The 15,270-nt window shown below is 50.7% G+C and overlaps 1 protein-coding gene across 2 annotated transcripts in view; it reads left to right on the forward strand.

Moving 5' to 3' along the window:
• The window catches only part of TMEM131 (transmembrane protein 131), a 108,788-nt gene that overhangs the window by 84,350 nt on the left and 9,168 nt on the right, over nt 1-15,270 (forward strand). For both annotated transcript variants that reach the window (XM_078864997.1, XM_078864998.1), the window contains exons 22-33: nt 835-946; nt 3,925-4,066; nt 5,128-5,237; nt 6,451-6,520; nt 7,188-7,309; nt 7,711-7,853; nt 9,541-9,727; nt 10,366-10,551; nt 11,256-11,423; nt 12,450-13,261; nt 13,882-14,033; nt 14,749-14,975. In XM_078864997.1, the coding sequence (XP_078721123.1) occupies nt 835-946; nt 3,925-4,066; nt 5,128-5,237; nt 6,451-6,520; nt 7,188-7,309; nt 7,711-7,853; nt 9,541-9,727; nt 10,366-10,551; nt 11,256-11,423; nt 12,450-13,261; nt 13,882-14,033; nt 14,749-14,975 (2,431 nt within the window). The remainder of the gene's footprint in view (nt 1-834; nt 947-3,924; nt 4,067-5,127; nt 5,238-6,450; nt 6,521-7,187; nt 7,310-7,710; nt 7,854-9,540; nt 9,728-10,365; nt 10,552-11,255; nt 11,424-12,449; nt 13,262-13,881; nt 14,034-14,748; nt 14,976-15,270) is intronic.

The raw sequence follows: 15,270 nt of genomic DNA on the forward strand, positions 1-15,270 counted from the left end.
TTAATTTTTTTTACGATTCCGTAAATCCCATTGTTTTTATATCCAGAGGAGCCTCTTTTACACGACAAACGTACATTTCATCAAGGAGATCTGCGGTGCAGACGTAAAGTGTTGTTTTAATAATAAAAAATAACTCGGGCACAAGGAACCATATTCAAGCTCAAAGTAGCCTTTGGTCCCAGTGTGCGTAAATATTTTGTTGTTCTTAAACTTTGGTCGCTTTAAAGATAACGGTCTGCGACGCTGCCTCTTACTTTAAGGAGTAAGCCACTGTAAATGATAACTGTATTGCTCTATATGGCTGCAAAGGTTTTTGTGGATTGATCTTTGGCTTATTGATTTATTACGTTGATATCACAGCATAGAAATATCCCCTTATTCATCTGTTGTTTAATGGCGGAGTCACAGAACTAACAAATCAACGTACGCACACACACATGTACAGCCTTGTTGTCAATCCGCTGCTGGATGATGGTGTCCTGATATCTTGTGGGTCATGAGGATTGCTTGACCATACTTCACCACAATGGTCAGTGCAGATTGGTAAATTTAAGGAGCATAAATGAGAAAGTACAGTAAAAAAAAATAGATTTTACGGCACTACCCTTTACTGCCTACCATGTATCTGCGCAGGAGCCTATAACACCTGTGGCACCGTTGTCGCCTGTCCAAGCACTCTCCATGCTCAACCCTGCTTAGCTGAGTTCTGATGAAATCCTGTACATTCTGGGTGATTTGATCACAGGCAAAGGATAAGCAACGATCATCACATGAGGGAGTAATCAACAGTTATCGTTTTTAACGCGAAGTGCCTTGGGCATTTGCTCGTTTCAGCGGGCATGCGGTGGCAGGACAACCTGAAGAAGGAGCCGGCAGACACCGACTCTAAGCTCTTCCGCGAGCTTCAGCGCCGCTGGGCGTCCATGCGTGAGCGAGGGCTGCACAGGTGAGCGCAATTGCTCTGAGAGCGATACTGCGAAACCAGTGCTGTGTCTAAAACCAGGGCGGTATGACCAGGCCTGTGTTATTGACCAGCCTGTCTCCTTGACCAGGTCTGCCTCTTTGATCAGGCCTGCGTCCTTGACCAGGCCTTTGTCTGAAACCAGGCCTGGGTCCGAAACCAGGCATCTGTAAGAAACCAGGGCTGTGTCTGAATTATTGGTTTTATGACCATCCGACATTAATTTCTCACTGTACTTGGGTATGTGGAATGTGCACTCCCCTAGTGTACAGATACAAATGGTCACATGAAGGACTTTCTTAAGAGCTTCTGTGAAATATATTTCCACAAGCTGTTCTCAAATACACGGGGTGATGCACTGCAATATGTTTGTAAAGGATGGTTCTTTTCATGAAAATGATGCAAAAGCACAAACGCAATATACTATTGTGAAAAAGGATTAGAAAACTTGTATTCTTAGGATACAGGTGTAGTGAGTCCAACTGAGTCGCAGACGTTGTCTTGGGAGCAACACGATTTATTACATCAACTCAACACAACGTAATGTGACCTACACTCGGGTGTTGAACGCCCATCTAACCACGCTACGGCAGAACTAGACACGGTCCCGCTATCCCAGTCTGGACCACGAGCTGGCTCCCGGACCGCGTGGCTAGAGGCTTCTTCTCCCCGACGTGGATCTTCTTCACCAACAACCCGAAGAAACCCCGAGCCCCTCACGGGGCCCCCGTTATATCGGCCCGGGCTGAGGCTGGCTCCGCCCCTCGCCCCGCCCACCTTCTAGATCTCTCGAGCTCTTTCCCGATGGCTCCCGAGAGCTCCTCTATACCACGTGACCACCCAGCGGCCCCCGTCCACCGGTGGCCCCCCTCCAATATCATCCGGTCACGTGTCGGCAGGTCAACCAGCGTATCATGCCCCAACGTAACCCTGGCTGGCTGACGCTCCCTCTCGCTCCCTCACCGGGAGCCGCACCGCACACTGTACGTGGAGCCTCTGCGCTAATCAGCGCTCACCCAAGCCCCGCTATGGCTGGTACTATGCCCAGTAAGCGGGCTGCACATAATGACAACACATTATTTGCCGTGGCCTCGGTGGCCTCGCAAGGCCGGCACCACACAGTGACATTCACAGTCACGACACAGGCATCGAATTGCACGTGTAATTAATGAGTTACATTGAATGCAAATAATTAGCAAATGCCCTCGTTAGGCAAACAAAATGAACAAAACAGAACAAACAAGTCAATAGACAAATGAGGGAGTGCAAACGAAACCAAAAGTTATCGATCAAAAAGTTGAATTGCAAGCAGAATGGTGAAGATTCTTTGAATCGCACAGCAGGAGGGGCGAATCCTAACCACTTACAAGTCTACTCAAGTCCATCATGTCGTGAGCGAAAGTAGTTTAGTCGCTGTTTTAACAGGCTGCGGCCCTGTTGGTGAGGCTCAGAAAGTTAAAACCAGCACAGGGGTTTGCTTAATAATCGGTGCTGGAGCAAAAAATATCCATACGGGTTCATAGGCGTAACGTTTATTTTTAATCTTACGTTGAAAAATCCAATTGGGAATTTTTGTTTTTGTAGTCAATGTTTCGGCCTGCGACTTAGTCTGTATATCAGTTGCCAGTTAGTCCCTATTTAAGTTGGCAGTTTTTCGCGGCATTGTTAGACTTCTCAGTGCTGCACGTGTGATATATGCCTGTCATGTTATGTTTATGTTTTATACGTTGCCCATCATTGCTAGAAAACGTACGGCTCGCCATGGCTTTTAGGGAACAGGAAGTGTGGCTGGTTTAGATTTTGGTTGAACATTTTAACAGGGGAATAGTTTGACGTTCAGCGGGGAAACTCAATTAGTCACGGCCAAACTTAATTATGGTCGTTCGTCATTGTTAAAAACATGTGTTTATTATTGCATTTATTTTCAAATTACTGGGTTTTTCTGAACGGGACCTTTTGTACAGTCGCTCCACAATTTTGCTAATAATCTCAGTACGTCCTTGTCAACACTTGCCACAACATAAAAAGTTAATTAGTGATTAAATGATATCTGCGGCGTATTTATTTCGAACAAAACATTATTGTTGTGGCTTTCCAACTGCTAAAGTTACGTTGCACCGTTCATAGACGCGTTCGTGCACTGCTGACAAAAACCAGGAAAGGTTGCATCATCCAAAAAATTCACTCTGCTAGCCCTGATGGCTCGCTAAGGCCAATGTTCAAAACCAAAGTATCCATCATTGTAATGCTCGTGTTTACACTCTTCACGAAACAGGACCTGTTTAACGTCTTAACCGGCTTTATGCAGCTGAACGCATAAATCCATATAATTTATTGATGTACAGCCAATCCATTGCTGCTGCATGAAGGCCTCCCTGTGCTCTGTCAGTTTTGGGGGTTGTTTGACCATACTTCACAATGCTGGTCAGCATTGGTGGGTGAAGGGGTGGTCCGGGACTGATTCAGATACGACTGATGTTAGCTGTGGCCAAGAATACAACTCAGGTGACTGGTTTCAGTGCGAAATGCGCTAACCACTGCACCAACACTCCACCCCAAAACTCAGTGTAATGATGCACAATGAAAAATGAAAGTAATTCACGTGCGTTGGAAACAGTGGCATAGTGTTCCGTGCACTACACTACACTGAGAGACCTGGGTATGATGCCGAGCCCTGAACCATTGGCATTTGTCATACACATGGGGTGGTGGCACGGTGGCAAGCGAATTGCGCTATGAACCAATCATCTTGGTCGGTTAACCCAAAACGCCCGGGCCTGTCACTTGACCTCTTGCGAGCGTGTCTTCGACAAGCGCACCGCGCATCACTGGCGCAAGTGGCACGGTGACATCGCGCGCCACGTAGCGACGACCGGCGGTTGTCGCTGCCGCTGTCGTCCATGGTTGTGTGCCTACGTTGCTGATGCCCGCGTGGACGCGTTCCCGCGTGCGCTCGCGTTCAGGCTGGAGGCGGGCTTCGAGGTGGACACCGACCTGTACAAGCAGGTGCCGCTGAGGGTGGTGGCGCAGCTCACATGGCCCTCGCTCGTCAACACGTCCGGCAGGCCGCTCACCTTCCCGCTCACCAATCGCAACACCAGCTCCGTGAGTCGCAGCGCTGAAGCCGTCACCGCCGCAGAGTCCCCTTCCCGTCCCGGCCGCCCCCTTCCTCTCGTCACGTACCGTAGACTCTCCGTTAAAGGAAGATGATGCGACTGAAAGTAACGCTGACACATTTCTGGCAGGCTCAACCAGGACGTGCGGTCAGCTGGCAGTCCCTTCCTCCGTCAGCCCCACATACTTTTACCAGATGTGCCCCATGTCACTATTAAACTATCCTTTTCTCATTAATTCTTCATGAAACACGTGACTGATGGTCTTGAGGATATACAACTTAAGGATTTATCTTCAAGATAATAGCAATGAGTTTTCTTTTAGGATGTGTCATCCTTTAGACGCACTGCCGACAACTGCACAGGCAATCGGCCAAACGATTGTTTATTTATTTGTTTTAAAGGTTTTTGGCGGATGCAAGCTGTTTTTGGTTGACATGTGAATCCATGCAAGAATCAGCCGCGAGCTACACACACACTGTCTTATCCCCAACACTCTCCTCCCTTGCCCCAACACCCTCGCGCTGATTCTCATCCCCATAAATGTCTCCGTTTACGTCGAAAGAGCGGTCGCTCCAAGGGGTTTGTGTGCCCTACGCCATGAACCCATCCATAAGAGTTTGATTCCTCACCGCATCTCACATCGGTGGCAAGTGGTTTCTGAACCGATCCTTCTACACCACCTCCCCCTGTGCAAAAAACATTTAAATTGTGGAATAATTTTCAACAATTGAGGGCCATCTCACACCATGATGGTCACTTGGGGGTTGTTTAAACGTACTTCACCAGGTTCATATTGTAGTGCGCTAACCACTGCACCACTGCTCCACTCCCTCCTATGCAAACGTGACCTTCTCTGGTCACTTGATCCGGTACGTGAACTTTAGCACAGGGGATACAAAGGTAGCAAAACATGCCTGGTTCTGACCACAAGACACACACTCGCTTTCGTATTAGACCGAACATAATAAACGCTCACGTCCAGCACTTTCCCCGTCAGCTCGTACGGCTAAACGGCGCCTCTCTGTCCTTGTGTCGTGTGTGTGCACGCAGGTGGAGGAGCTGATTTTAGAGAATCTGGCCGACGTGCCGGTCGTGTGCCAGGTGTTCCCCGTGCGCTGGTACCCAAGTCCTGGCACGGCCGTACGGCTGCTGTCTGAGCGGTATACCCACCTCCACCCCACTCCCCGACAGCTCCGCGCAAGTGTCATGGCATAGTTCGATTTTTCATTCAAAGCGGCGTTCAGTTGGGCATATCGTGGTGCATCGAGTCATCGGCGAGGCATCGTCGACTCTTACAATGATCTCAGGGGTGGCTCTGACATCCGCTTCGGACCGTGGGCCCTTCTCTAACACCAAGTGTCGCACGGCTGTGCGACAGATCCCAATCGATGCATTGTTTCGTGGTGCGACGGCGATAGCACGATGGGGATCAAAATGGGATTTTTTTAAACAAGGTTTTTTGTTCAGTATCATATGCTAATTATGTACACGTACAGTTTCGATCAACTGCTGAACTAAGGCCTCCCCTAGCAATGCGGGTCACTATTTATTTGACCATACTTCACCACACTGGTCATTGGTGGCTTTATGAAGGCGGAGAGTGCCGCTGTGGGAGCGTCCCGGTAAAGTTCTCTCATTATTACGACTACCACTAGACCTGTGGATTTTGCTTCATTGCCCTCTGCTGGCCACAACGCATCACGATGCACAGCGCCAGTGATGCATTGTATCAAATTGCGCGTGTAAGAATCGGTAATTCACTGTGTATTCAAATGTTGTGCTAATTGTACACCAGTGTTACGGCTAATGGAGTGAACAAAACTGTACAAACCAGGCAAAGAAAGGGAAACAATGGAAATGAGATGGGATGAGGAGGTAGCAAGGTAAAGATGCAACCCTACATTTTATTGCCCACGTCACTGCTACCGGAAAGGGCCTCCATTATACGGAGCTCTCGAGAGCCCCTCGAGAGGGTGTTATTTTGGCCTACTCTTCCACAGGGAAGAGGTGCGGGAGTACCCACACTTTACCCCGCCACACACGTCCTGCCGATCGTCGACTAACCGTGGTGTAACCCAGCGGTACTGCTGGGTGGACAGAGGCGGCGGGCGGGGTGGATTTAAGAGACCTGCCAATTTTGTGAGCTGCTGCGCCGGGAGATTGATTCGATGGCCGCTGGATTGCGAATCGAGCAGCGGACCAACCGTTACGCCCACGGCACCTTCCCATCAACTGGGACGACGGCGAAGCCGAAACGAATCGTGACCCCGAATCTCGCGGGGGGGGAATTGTTGCATGCCTCTAGGGTTTTGGTGACCTTTCCTCTTGCCATCTGCTCACTAACGGAATTACTATTTTTTTTCTCGGTCGCAGGCTAAACCTCGAAAAATACAACGTAAATGAAACCTCAGGAGTTTTCTCAGTGATTTCAGATATAACACAGGTGAGATGCTTTGAAACGTTAGCTTCGATTTTTTTGTTGTATTATTTTTAAAGCTTACTTCATTTAATGCACTCCTGCTTGCCTGTATTGATGCGGATTGTGCATTGCCATTTGGCTCGGATGTGTGTGTGTGTATGACATCACGCATTTTCGCTGTGCGTGGGTTTGCCTGGTTGTGTGGTGTTTCTTTATGGCGGTTGGGTCGTGTGCTTGCCGTTCTGGTCGTGTCCGTGCGTGGTTGCTCTGTCGCCGTATGATTATTTAGTTCATTGCTTGCTTGTGATGCTGTCATTGTTTGCTTGATAATTAATATAATTGCGCAAATGTCATTGGCCGGTTGTTACCATGGCCGTGTCACACCGTGTGCTCGATTGGCTCTTGCGCTGATTGTGAGGCCGTGCCGTTATCTAGTTCGTGCGGCCGATCGTTTTGGTTGTTATCATGCTTCTGTGGCTGTCCGGTTGTTAACCTGGTCGCGTGTGACCGTGCGGTTGGTTGTGACGCGCGGGTATTCGGTGCATTCGATTGCCACCCTAGCGTGTGTGCGACTGCATCGTCACTTAGGTTTGGTGACGCGAGTGTCGTCACTTTTGGTTGTGCGTGCCTGGTTAACGTGCCGCTGTGGTCGCTAACTTCGCCATGTGACCGTACAATTTCGCCGGTGCAGCCGGGGGCGTCCGGCGGTTCGCCCCTGGTGCGGGTGGAGCTGGGCCCCGGGGAGCGCCGCACGATCGGCGTTCGCTTCACACCGACCAGCAACCGCACCGAGACCACGCTGATCCTCATCAGGTGAGCCGCGCCGACACGGGCGACGCCTCGCAATGACTCGCGCTGTGCCCATGCCGAGTCGTGACGCGCCCTGCTAGGGACACTGTCACCGTGCCATACCGTGCCATGCCGTGCCCTACCACACCTTGCTGTACCGTCCCAGTCCACGTTTTACAATGCTCTAATGTGCCGTACCCTGACTATTGTACAGCATAAAGTATCATGCTCTCCCATGCTGTACCAGACATTCTACGTAATACCGCGCCGCATCGTAGCCGCATCATATCCTGCAACACCACCACCACCACGCAATACCCTGACAGTCTGTGCCATGCTGTCCCGTGCCGGAACCGCCTGATTCTGAGCTTGCACCGTGCTGTACCACACCATACCGTGTGCCGACACGCTGCGTCACATGGCAGGAATAACCTGACGGTGCTGGACGGCGTCGTGGTGTCGGGTCGCGGCGTTAACGAGGCGCTCCGACTCGCCGGCCGCCCCCCAGGCCCAAATGCCTCCCTCCGATTCAAGGTCACCGAGGCAGTGCTGAGGGACTGCACTGACAGTGAGTGTTCTCCTCCTCCGTTCGTTCATTCGTTCATTCCTTCGTCCGTTCATTCCTTTGCCCATTGAGTCAGTCTGTTCGTTCGTCTCTACCGTACGCTTGTTGTGGTTATATTCTTTCCGCTCTCTTTGCGCGGCGAGTCAGAATGGCAACGCGTTTTGTGACGACAGTGAATTATTCACACCTGTGAGCTGGGAAAGCTGTCATTGATTAAAAAGAGAATTAACATTTCAATTATAATCTGATCTGAGTGGGAGTGTAATCTGACTTGGCATTGGCATTCCAGAAATATGTCAGTTATTCAATTTAAAGTAAATCATCTTTATTAATATATGAACAACGTAGCATCACGTATATTCTTGTATTTTTTATACTTCAAATGTTTTATTGTACACGAATCATTAAATTTATTACCATTTCAATAATAGTCGTATATTCACTCAATAAATCTTTAGCACTTTTTTCAGGAATTCTCTAAGGATGCGTGGCCTATTTATACATTTTTATTGGAAGCTTTTTTTTGTATCTCATTTGTAGTTCGTGCAGATAAAATATCAACTGCTGCTGCACTTTCCTCCGTGTGAAACACTGAGGTGTTACTTAGGGCTAGGTAACATAACGATTATCGCCCTTGAGATTGAAAGAAATGTCACGATTGAAGGTTTCAATTCCATTCATCAATGGAATTGCCAATGGAATTGCAAAGTCAAGAAGAGATTATGCCTCGTCTCATTTAGTCTCGTTAATTCCACCCTATAAGATGACGCTTTCACCTGATTCACGTATGCCGCAAATAATCTTGCACCGGATTTCATGCGTTTATTGTGGGTATAACATTTTTATTTACCGGTAATTGGCAAATCATTGCATCTCCACTCGCCTACTCAAAACACACAGCACCTCCCATATTCTGGCTTGCTGACAGTGCCAAGCGGTTCACGTGGTGGCATGACGTCTCCTGACTACGATGTAGGGGTCTGCGCTCCTTACCCGGGGGCCTCATTTCAGCCTGCCCTCTTCCACTTGTCGACCTTGAAAATATTTTTGACCTGGCACACCACTCCCAGTTGACTTCTCGCTGTGGCTATGTTTTACAAGTCGCGTGCCACCGACTGCAGTCGAACAGTGTCCCCACGTTTGACGTTCTGTGAGTGCTAGAGTGAAGGCTATAGCGTTGGTGTACGGTGTTTTTTCTGCAATATTTTGCTGTCTTTTCTTGGATTTTCTGTTTGCACTCAGTCACATATTCACTTTATGATGTTTTTTGTTCATGTTTTTTGTTTGTTGCGGTTGCACCCAATTCAAGAGCCGAATGGCTCACAGGGCTATACCTAATAAATGAACTTGAACTTGATAAGAGGTAAGGTGTTTAGGTGATGAGCCTCTGTGTCAGGGCTGTAGAGGGTTTCAATTGATACTCTTTGGTTTTTTTGGTTAAGTCAAGTAGGTAAAAAATAAAAGAAAATAAATGAAAACAACTAAATTAGATCATTTATTTTATCTCATTTTTTACCTACGTTACTTTACCGAAAAAACCAAAGAGTATGAATCCTTGCAGTCACGAAAGCTTCAAATCTAGAATGGTTTCAATTGATCATTAGAAAATCCTTTTGAGTGCCGTCAAAGAGCGCTGACTCGATCGCCCCCTTCACCCCCCCCCCCCGCTTCCCCTTCGCTGCCTCCGCAGAGTCTCGGCCGAAGCAGCCGACGTTCACGCTGATGCGCACGTTCCGCGTGGAGAACGTGGGGCCGCTGCCGCTGCACGTGGCGGCGCCCGAGGTGAGCGGCCTCCGCTGCGAGGGCTACGGCTTCCGCGTCGTCGACTGCTCCGTCTTCGTCCTGGAGCCCAACGCGACGCGTGACATCGTCATCGCGTGAGTCGTCGCGCCGTGCACCCCCCCCCCCCCCTTGCCTGTCCTCGCGCCTCCGATTAGCGCGCGGTTGGCTACGTACGGCGCTAAAGAAGGTCAACGTACATGCATGCTACCACCAGAGATTTCTCTCTTTGCTTCTCTGTAGCCTCTTGCATAAATCATAATGATAAAATACTCCAGCATTCGGTTTTATCACGCTTGGTGTCTTGGATTAGAATCCTGGTTCTCAACAGTGCTGGCTCAACACTGACCCCAAAGCCCTCTGACTCCAGAGCCCTCTGAACCCTGAGCCACCTAATCTTGAGCCTCCTCTAGGATGACTCAGCCTTAAATGGGTACCTAACGGAGTGTGCAAACACATCAGCACTGGGGAGACAAACGCGGCCAGGCGTGCGCCCTGCTGCCCTTCACAGTTGCCCCAACGGCCTATTAAAGGCCAGACTGACGATCGTTATCTTTTTAGCACTGTCTGAGTATTAATGCGTGTGTCCGCTTGTGTTATATGTGCGGCCGGGCATGGTTCCGGCCCTTCGCGTGCCGTGCCGCCCTTAATGGGTGCTCGCCAACAATCCCTCGCCCCAAAAGCAGTCCGTGTCAAAGGCCACGTGGGCGAACCTTTGTCTTTTACGCGTGCTCAGGTTCACGCCCGACTTCACGGCGTCACGCGTCATCCGGGAGCTGCGGCTGCGAACGGTGCGCGGCTCCGAGTTTACCTTCGTGCTCAACGCCTCGTTGCCTTACCACATGTTGGCCACGTGCGCCGAGGCCCTGCCACGGCCGAGCTGGGAGGCCTTCCTCTACGCCGCCGTCTTGGGCCTTGTCGTGTAAGGGCGCGCGAGGGAGGCCCGCGAGGACGTCTACGGCACCGTCGCGCACAAATTTATTTTCTCGACAGCCGGTGCCACCCGTCGTCTGATCTTCACGTTGTCAGCGTCGGCCGTGATCAATTGCACTGTTGGATGAAGGCCTCTCTCTCTCCATCGCAGTCTCTCACGGTTCTGTGGTGTAGTAGTCCATCTAAGCGGCTGCTAACGAGCTATTGCAATAGAGAGAATAGGTTATTTACAATGTTTGCAAGTTATATGCAAATGTAAACTTTAGGATAATTGAACAAACCAGATGGAGCAAACAAATACACTATACATGGAAGACAATATAAACAGACCGTGCAAATGAGAAAAAAATCTCTTGAATTGAACGTTGACCCTGAATCATTAAACTTCATCAAATCACTGAGGTGTGAATATTCACTTGCCTAGTGGGAATTGTCACATACCTATTTAAAAAGGTTTTAATAAAATACTATTTCTTACGTCTACAATTGTGATGTAGAATATCAGCAGTACGACGTTTCGCTGGTAATTACATCCAGCATCGTCGGGCAATTTGCCAGAATAGTGAAGCCACCTGCTCCCGGTCTTAAATAGAGCAGCAGGGTGACGTCATAATTTCACCCAATCAGGTGCAGAGATCCCACGACCGACCTAATCCTCTCGTCTGCGCACGTCCTGCGTCCGCGCGTGTGCAGCGTGACGCTGCCGTGCGTGCTGGTGGTGGCCTTCATGGACGCCCAGGAGCAGTGGCGCCAGTTCCGTGAGCAGCAGCAGGCGGAGGCGGAGCAAAGCCTGTGCGAGGGCCTCACCGATCGACCGTTCGACCTCCGCAAGATCGGCGCCTCCCTCATGCAGGAGCACAGGTACGCCTACTCGCCGCCGCCGCCGCCGCTTGCGCTCGCTCGCAAAACATTTTCTGGGGCCTTGACACGTTGTTCCTGTTTCATTCGTTAATTGATTAATGGAGGCGGGGGGGGCAATGATCTGATCAAAGTTTGTGCCGCCCGACAACGACGCGGCCAAAGAGGTTGAACCGCGTCACGTTCACGATCGACGAGCGACTGTTGTTGCAGCTATTTTAGTTTGTTTGACTGCGTCAGGTGGTGGAGGGCCTTCACGACACAAGTTTTTTTCTCCAGATGATTAGGTGGCCCTAACCAAAAAATATGTTAGGAAGTGTAAAGTATATTATTGTCTGTGATAAAGCCAACATGTTAAAGTCATACATGTAAACAAATTTATATATATGTTCATGAACGACCTGCATATGTACATTAAAGTTCGATTTCTAATGACTTAACTTAGTGTCCCCATGGTTTTTAAGCATTAATAATTATTTATCTACTTCTGGATGAAGGCCTCCCCCACACCACGTTGGTCATGGGGAGATGCTGGTCAGTGGGTTGGTGAGGGGCGGGGGGGGGATGGTGGAGGGGGCGAGAGGAATGAGGAGAACCCTTGCATGACTGAAGGCCGAACTGGTCATCAAATACCTTTGGCTAGCCACATATTTGCAAACACCGTAGCTTTAAACAGTAACATTTCGAAAATAATTGTGGCTCACTTTACCACTCTAATGCAATGCCTATTTTATTTCCTCTTAAGATGCCTTTGCGGTGACTGAGTATAAAAATTATAAACACTGTGCAGTCAGAATAAAAAAAAAAATCTGAATTACCCGATTTACTGCTTCTAAAATATTTCCACTTATGGATAAATATCATTTATAGGTTGATAAAAAGTGGCCGACCTCATGTGGTTTACAGGCCTTGTGAAATGAAGTGGCAGAGTGTGTCATGCCTGTGGTTCATAGATTATAGATTCCCTTCCCCTGGTGTCGGCTCTGCCTGGAGCGCTTCGTCTCACTCTTTGGTTGCGTTGCTCGGCAGCACGCTGACACAAGAGAGCGCCGCTCCTGGAAGGGGGCGAGGGCTCCCGTCCACAAGCAGCGTCGCCACGCAGAGAAACGCCGCGTCCAGGCAGCACCAGCACCACCACAGCCAGCACCACCACCAGCAGCAGCACGGCACCGACAGCCACCAGACCCGCGGCGGCGCGCTCAGCGGGCAGCAGATGGGCTTCGGCAGTTCCAAGGGCAGCCCCGGCAGCGCTGGCGCCTCCAGGGGCAGCCCAGGTTCCGGCTCGTCCGCGTCCGTGGCGCCGCCACCGCATAGAAGCGGGAATGGTGGCGGCTCGGAGTACGGGACTGCGGGAAATACCGCTCCGCAGGGGCCGTCCGGGAAAAAACAGCGCAATGCCAAAGTTCAGAACAGTGGCGGCGGCAGCAACAGCAGCAATAGCAATCACCACAGTCATCAGCAGCAGACGAATCAGCTGCCCCACACGACACAGCAGACGCAGAACCAGCCGAGCCCCGTGCCAGAGACGCTCACGCACCAGTGTGGCACGCAGACGCCGGAAAAAGACGAGCGGGCGCTGGACATTCAAGCGGCGCAACTCGGGACGTTTTCAGACGATGTCGCGGACTTGGGCTACGAGAGGAAGGGTTCGGTGGATGCGGGGAGATTGGATGAGCCGGAGCCCGAGGTGGAGGCGGAGGCACTGGAGGAGGAGGAAGAGGAGGAGGAAAGGGGAGAGCGCGAGGGATCGGAGCAATCGACGACGGTGACTACGGCGATGGAGGCGCTCGTGGGCGAGATGGACGGAGATGAACCGTCGCACTCCAAGCGCAGCAGCCGAGGTGCCGGCCCATTGCAACACAACGCTGGGATACAACGGGCGTAGTGTGATGCTAGCGATGATCGTAATAATTGCAATGATGGTCACTTGTAATCACGGCGACAGTGGTGATGATGGTGGCGATAAAATTATAACGATGAATCTTTTGATAGTGATGGTGGTGGCGATTGTGATGCACATGTTGTTGACGATGGTGATAAGGTTGATGAAGCTGGGCTAACCGTAGCTATGATTTTAACCCATCATCTTGCAAAAAATATGTTAGCATTGAGACACTGTACACATTGCATTATATTTTCGGCTATTCAACCATATACACCTTGAATTATGTAAGGAGAGCGATGAAGGGCATCGTCGTGATGGTGGTGATTATACTTATGTTAATGATGATCTCGGCAATGATAAATTATCATGATGATGATATTAACAATCATGGTCATGCTCATGGTGAGGCCTTGATAATGATGATGATGCTCTTACCAATTTAAATCATTATGATGATGCCACTGATGATGATGATCGTGCTGCCGCTAGTGTCGATGAGGTTCACGACGACGACGACGAGGGTGATGACAGCGTACACGGTAAAATACTAACGCTGACGACGCGTGGCGCCGGCAGGAAAGAAGACGGTCCAGCGCAAGGTGGCCAAGCTGCAGAAGCGGCGCGAGGACCGCGAGCGGCGCGTTGCCGGGCGAGGCGACGACGACGACTCGTCGTCCACGACCACCGAGGCCTCCAACCCCGACCTGGAGCCGCCGCACCCCCACAAGGTGACCCCCCCATCCTCTGCCCCCCCCCCCCCCGTCAAAGCAAAGACAAAGATCCCCTCCGTACAGCCTTAACAGACTGTTGGGGCAAGTGCCGTTTGCGAACACCTATGAAGGCCGGCACGGCACACGAGCGGGTGGGTGGCCAGCACCACGCCCGGCCGGCCGCCTTTGTCTGCTCAGTGGCGATGTTCACACATCGCACCCGGTGCTCATCTGAGGCTGAGTCGACCGAGGGTCCCTTGGATGGTTCTGATGTCAACCGCCACTGATGATTGGACGAGTTCGCAGCGCATTGCTCTAACCACTGCGTCACTGCTCCCCACTAACCACTCCTATACTCATGCTCGCACACATACATGCGTGCGCACGTAATTATAAGTGCATTTAATGTCTTGGGGTATTGAGATAGATTTTATTGATTTCAGCAAGAAGGGCCCAATGAGCTGTTATCTTTCATGGGCGGTCTGGGACGGTACAGATATTCTACATTGCAGATGTTAACTACAATCGTGGTGACATCGGTCGTGATACTAAACAACAGCAAGTATCGCTCCGTGCTTCACATGTTACAGGAATCGGGAAGCGGTCGAAAATAAACGACCCATGGAGGAGAGAGATGTACGAGCGTGTGCAGCGAGTGCTGTGGTTACACGCGTGTGGTACACGACTTAACAACGCCGACGCTCCTCTCTCTCGACCATATCTACCCCTGCAGGCCTCCGAGCAACTGCTCAAGCCAAGAAGCCAGGCCTCCCCTCCAGCACGTAAACTTAGCGCCGACGGCGGCTACGGTAGCAGGGCCAGCGGTGCCGGGGGAGTGTCCATCGCGGCGATGACGGCGGCGGTGACGGCGGCGGCGATGGCTGTCACAAGTGGTGGCGGCCCCAGGAAGAATAGTGGCGGCTCTCGGCGCGACCCCTATGCTGACCTGCGGGAGCCCAGGTGAACGCCGGCGCGGTTTTCCTGTTTTTTTGTATGTAAGGCTAATGGAGGGATCTCTGTGTTTTGTGTGTGCTCGCGTGTCTATGTTTGGGCCCAAGTCAGCCAGTTAGGAGATATGATGGAGTTAGGAGATATGATATAGAGCCGTTAAATAAACTACGCAGCCCAATAGTGTCTTACATCGCATCTCATCTCAACCACTCCATTGCCCTAATAAGCCCCCAGGGTAACCCCCAGCTGTCCCTGTGTGGCACAAGGTGTACGAAGCACCGGCCTGCAAGTGGGCAGGAGTCTG

The sequence above is a fragment of the Lampetra fluviatilis genome, chromosome 19, assembly GCF_964198595.1.
Source record: "Lampetra fluviatilis chromosome 19, kcLamFluv1.1, whole genome shotgun sequence".
Taxonomy (NCBI): Eukaryota; Metazoa; Chordata; class Hyperoartia; order Petromyzontiformes; family Petromyzontidae; genus Lampetra; species Lampetra fluviatilis.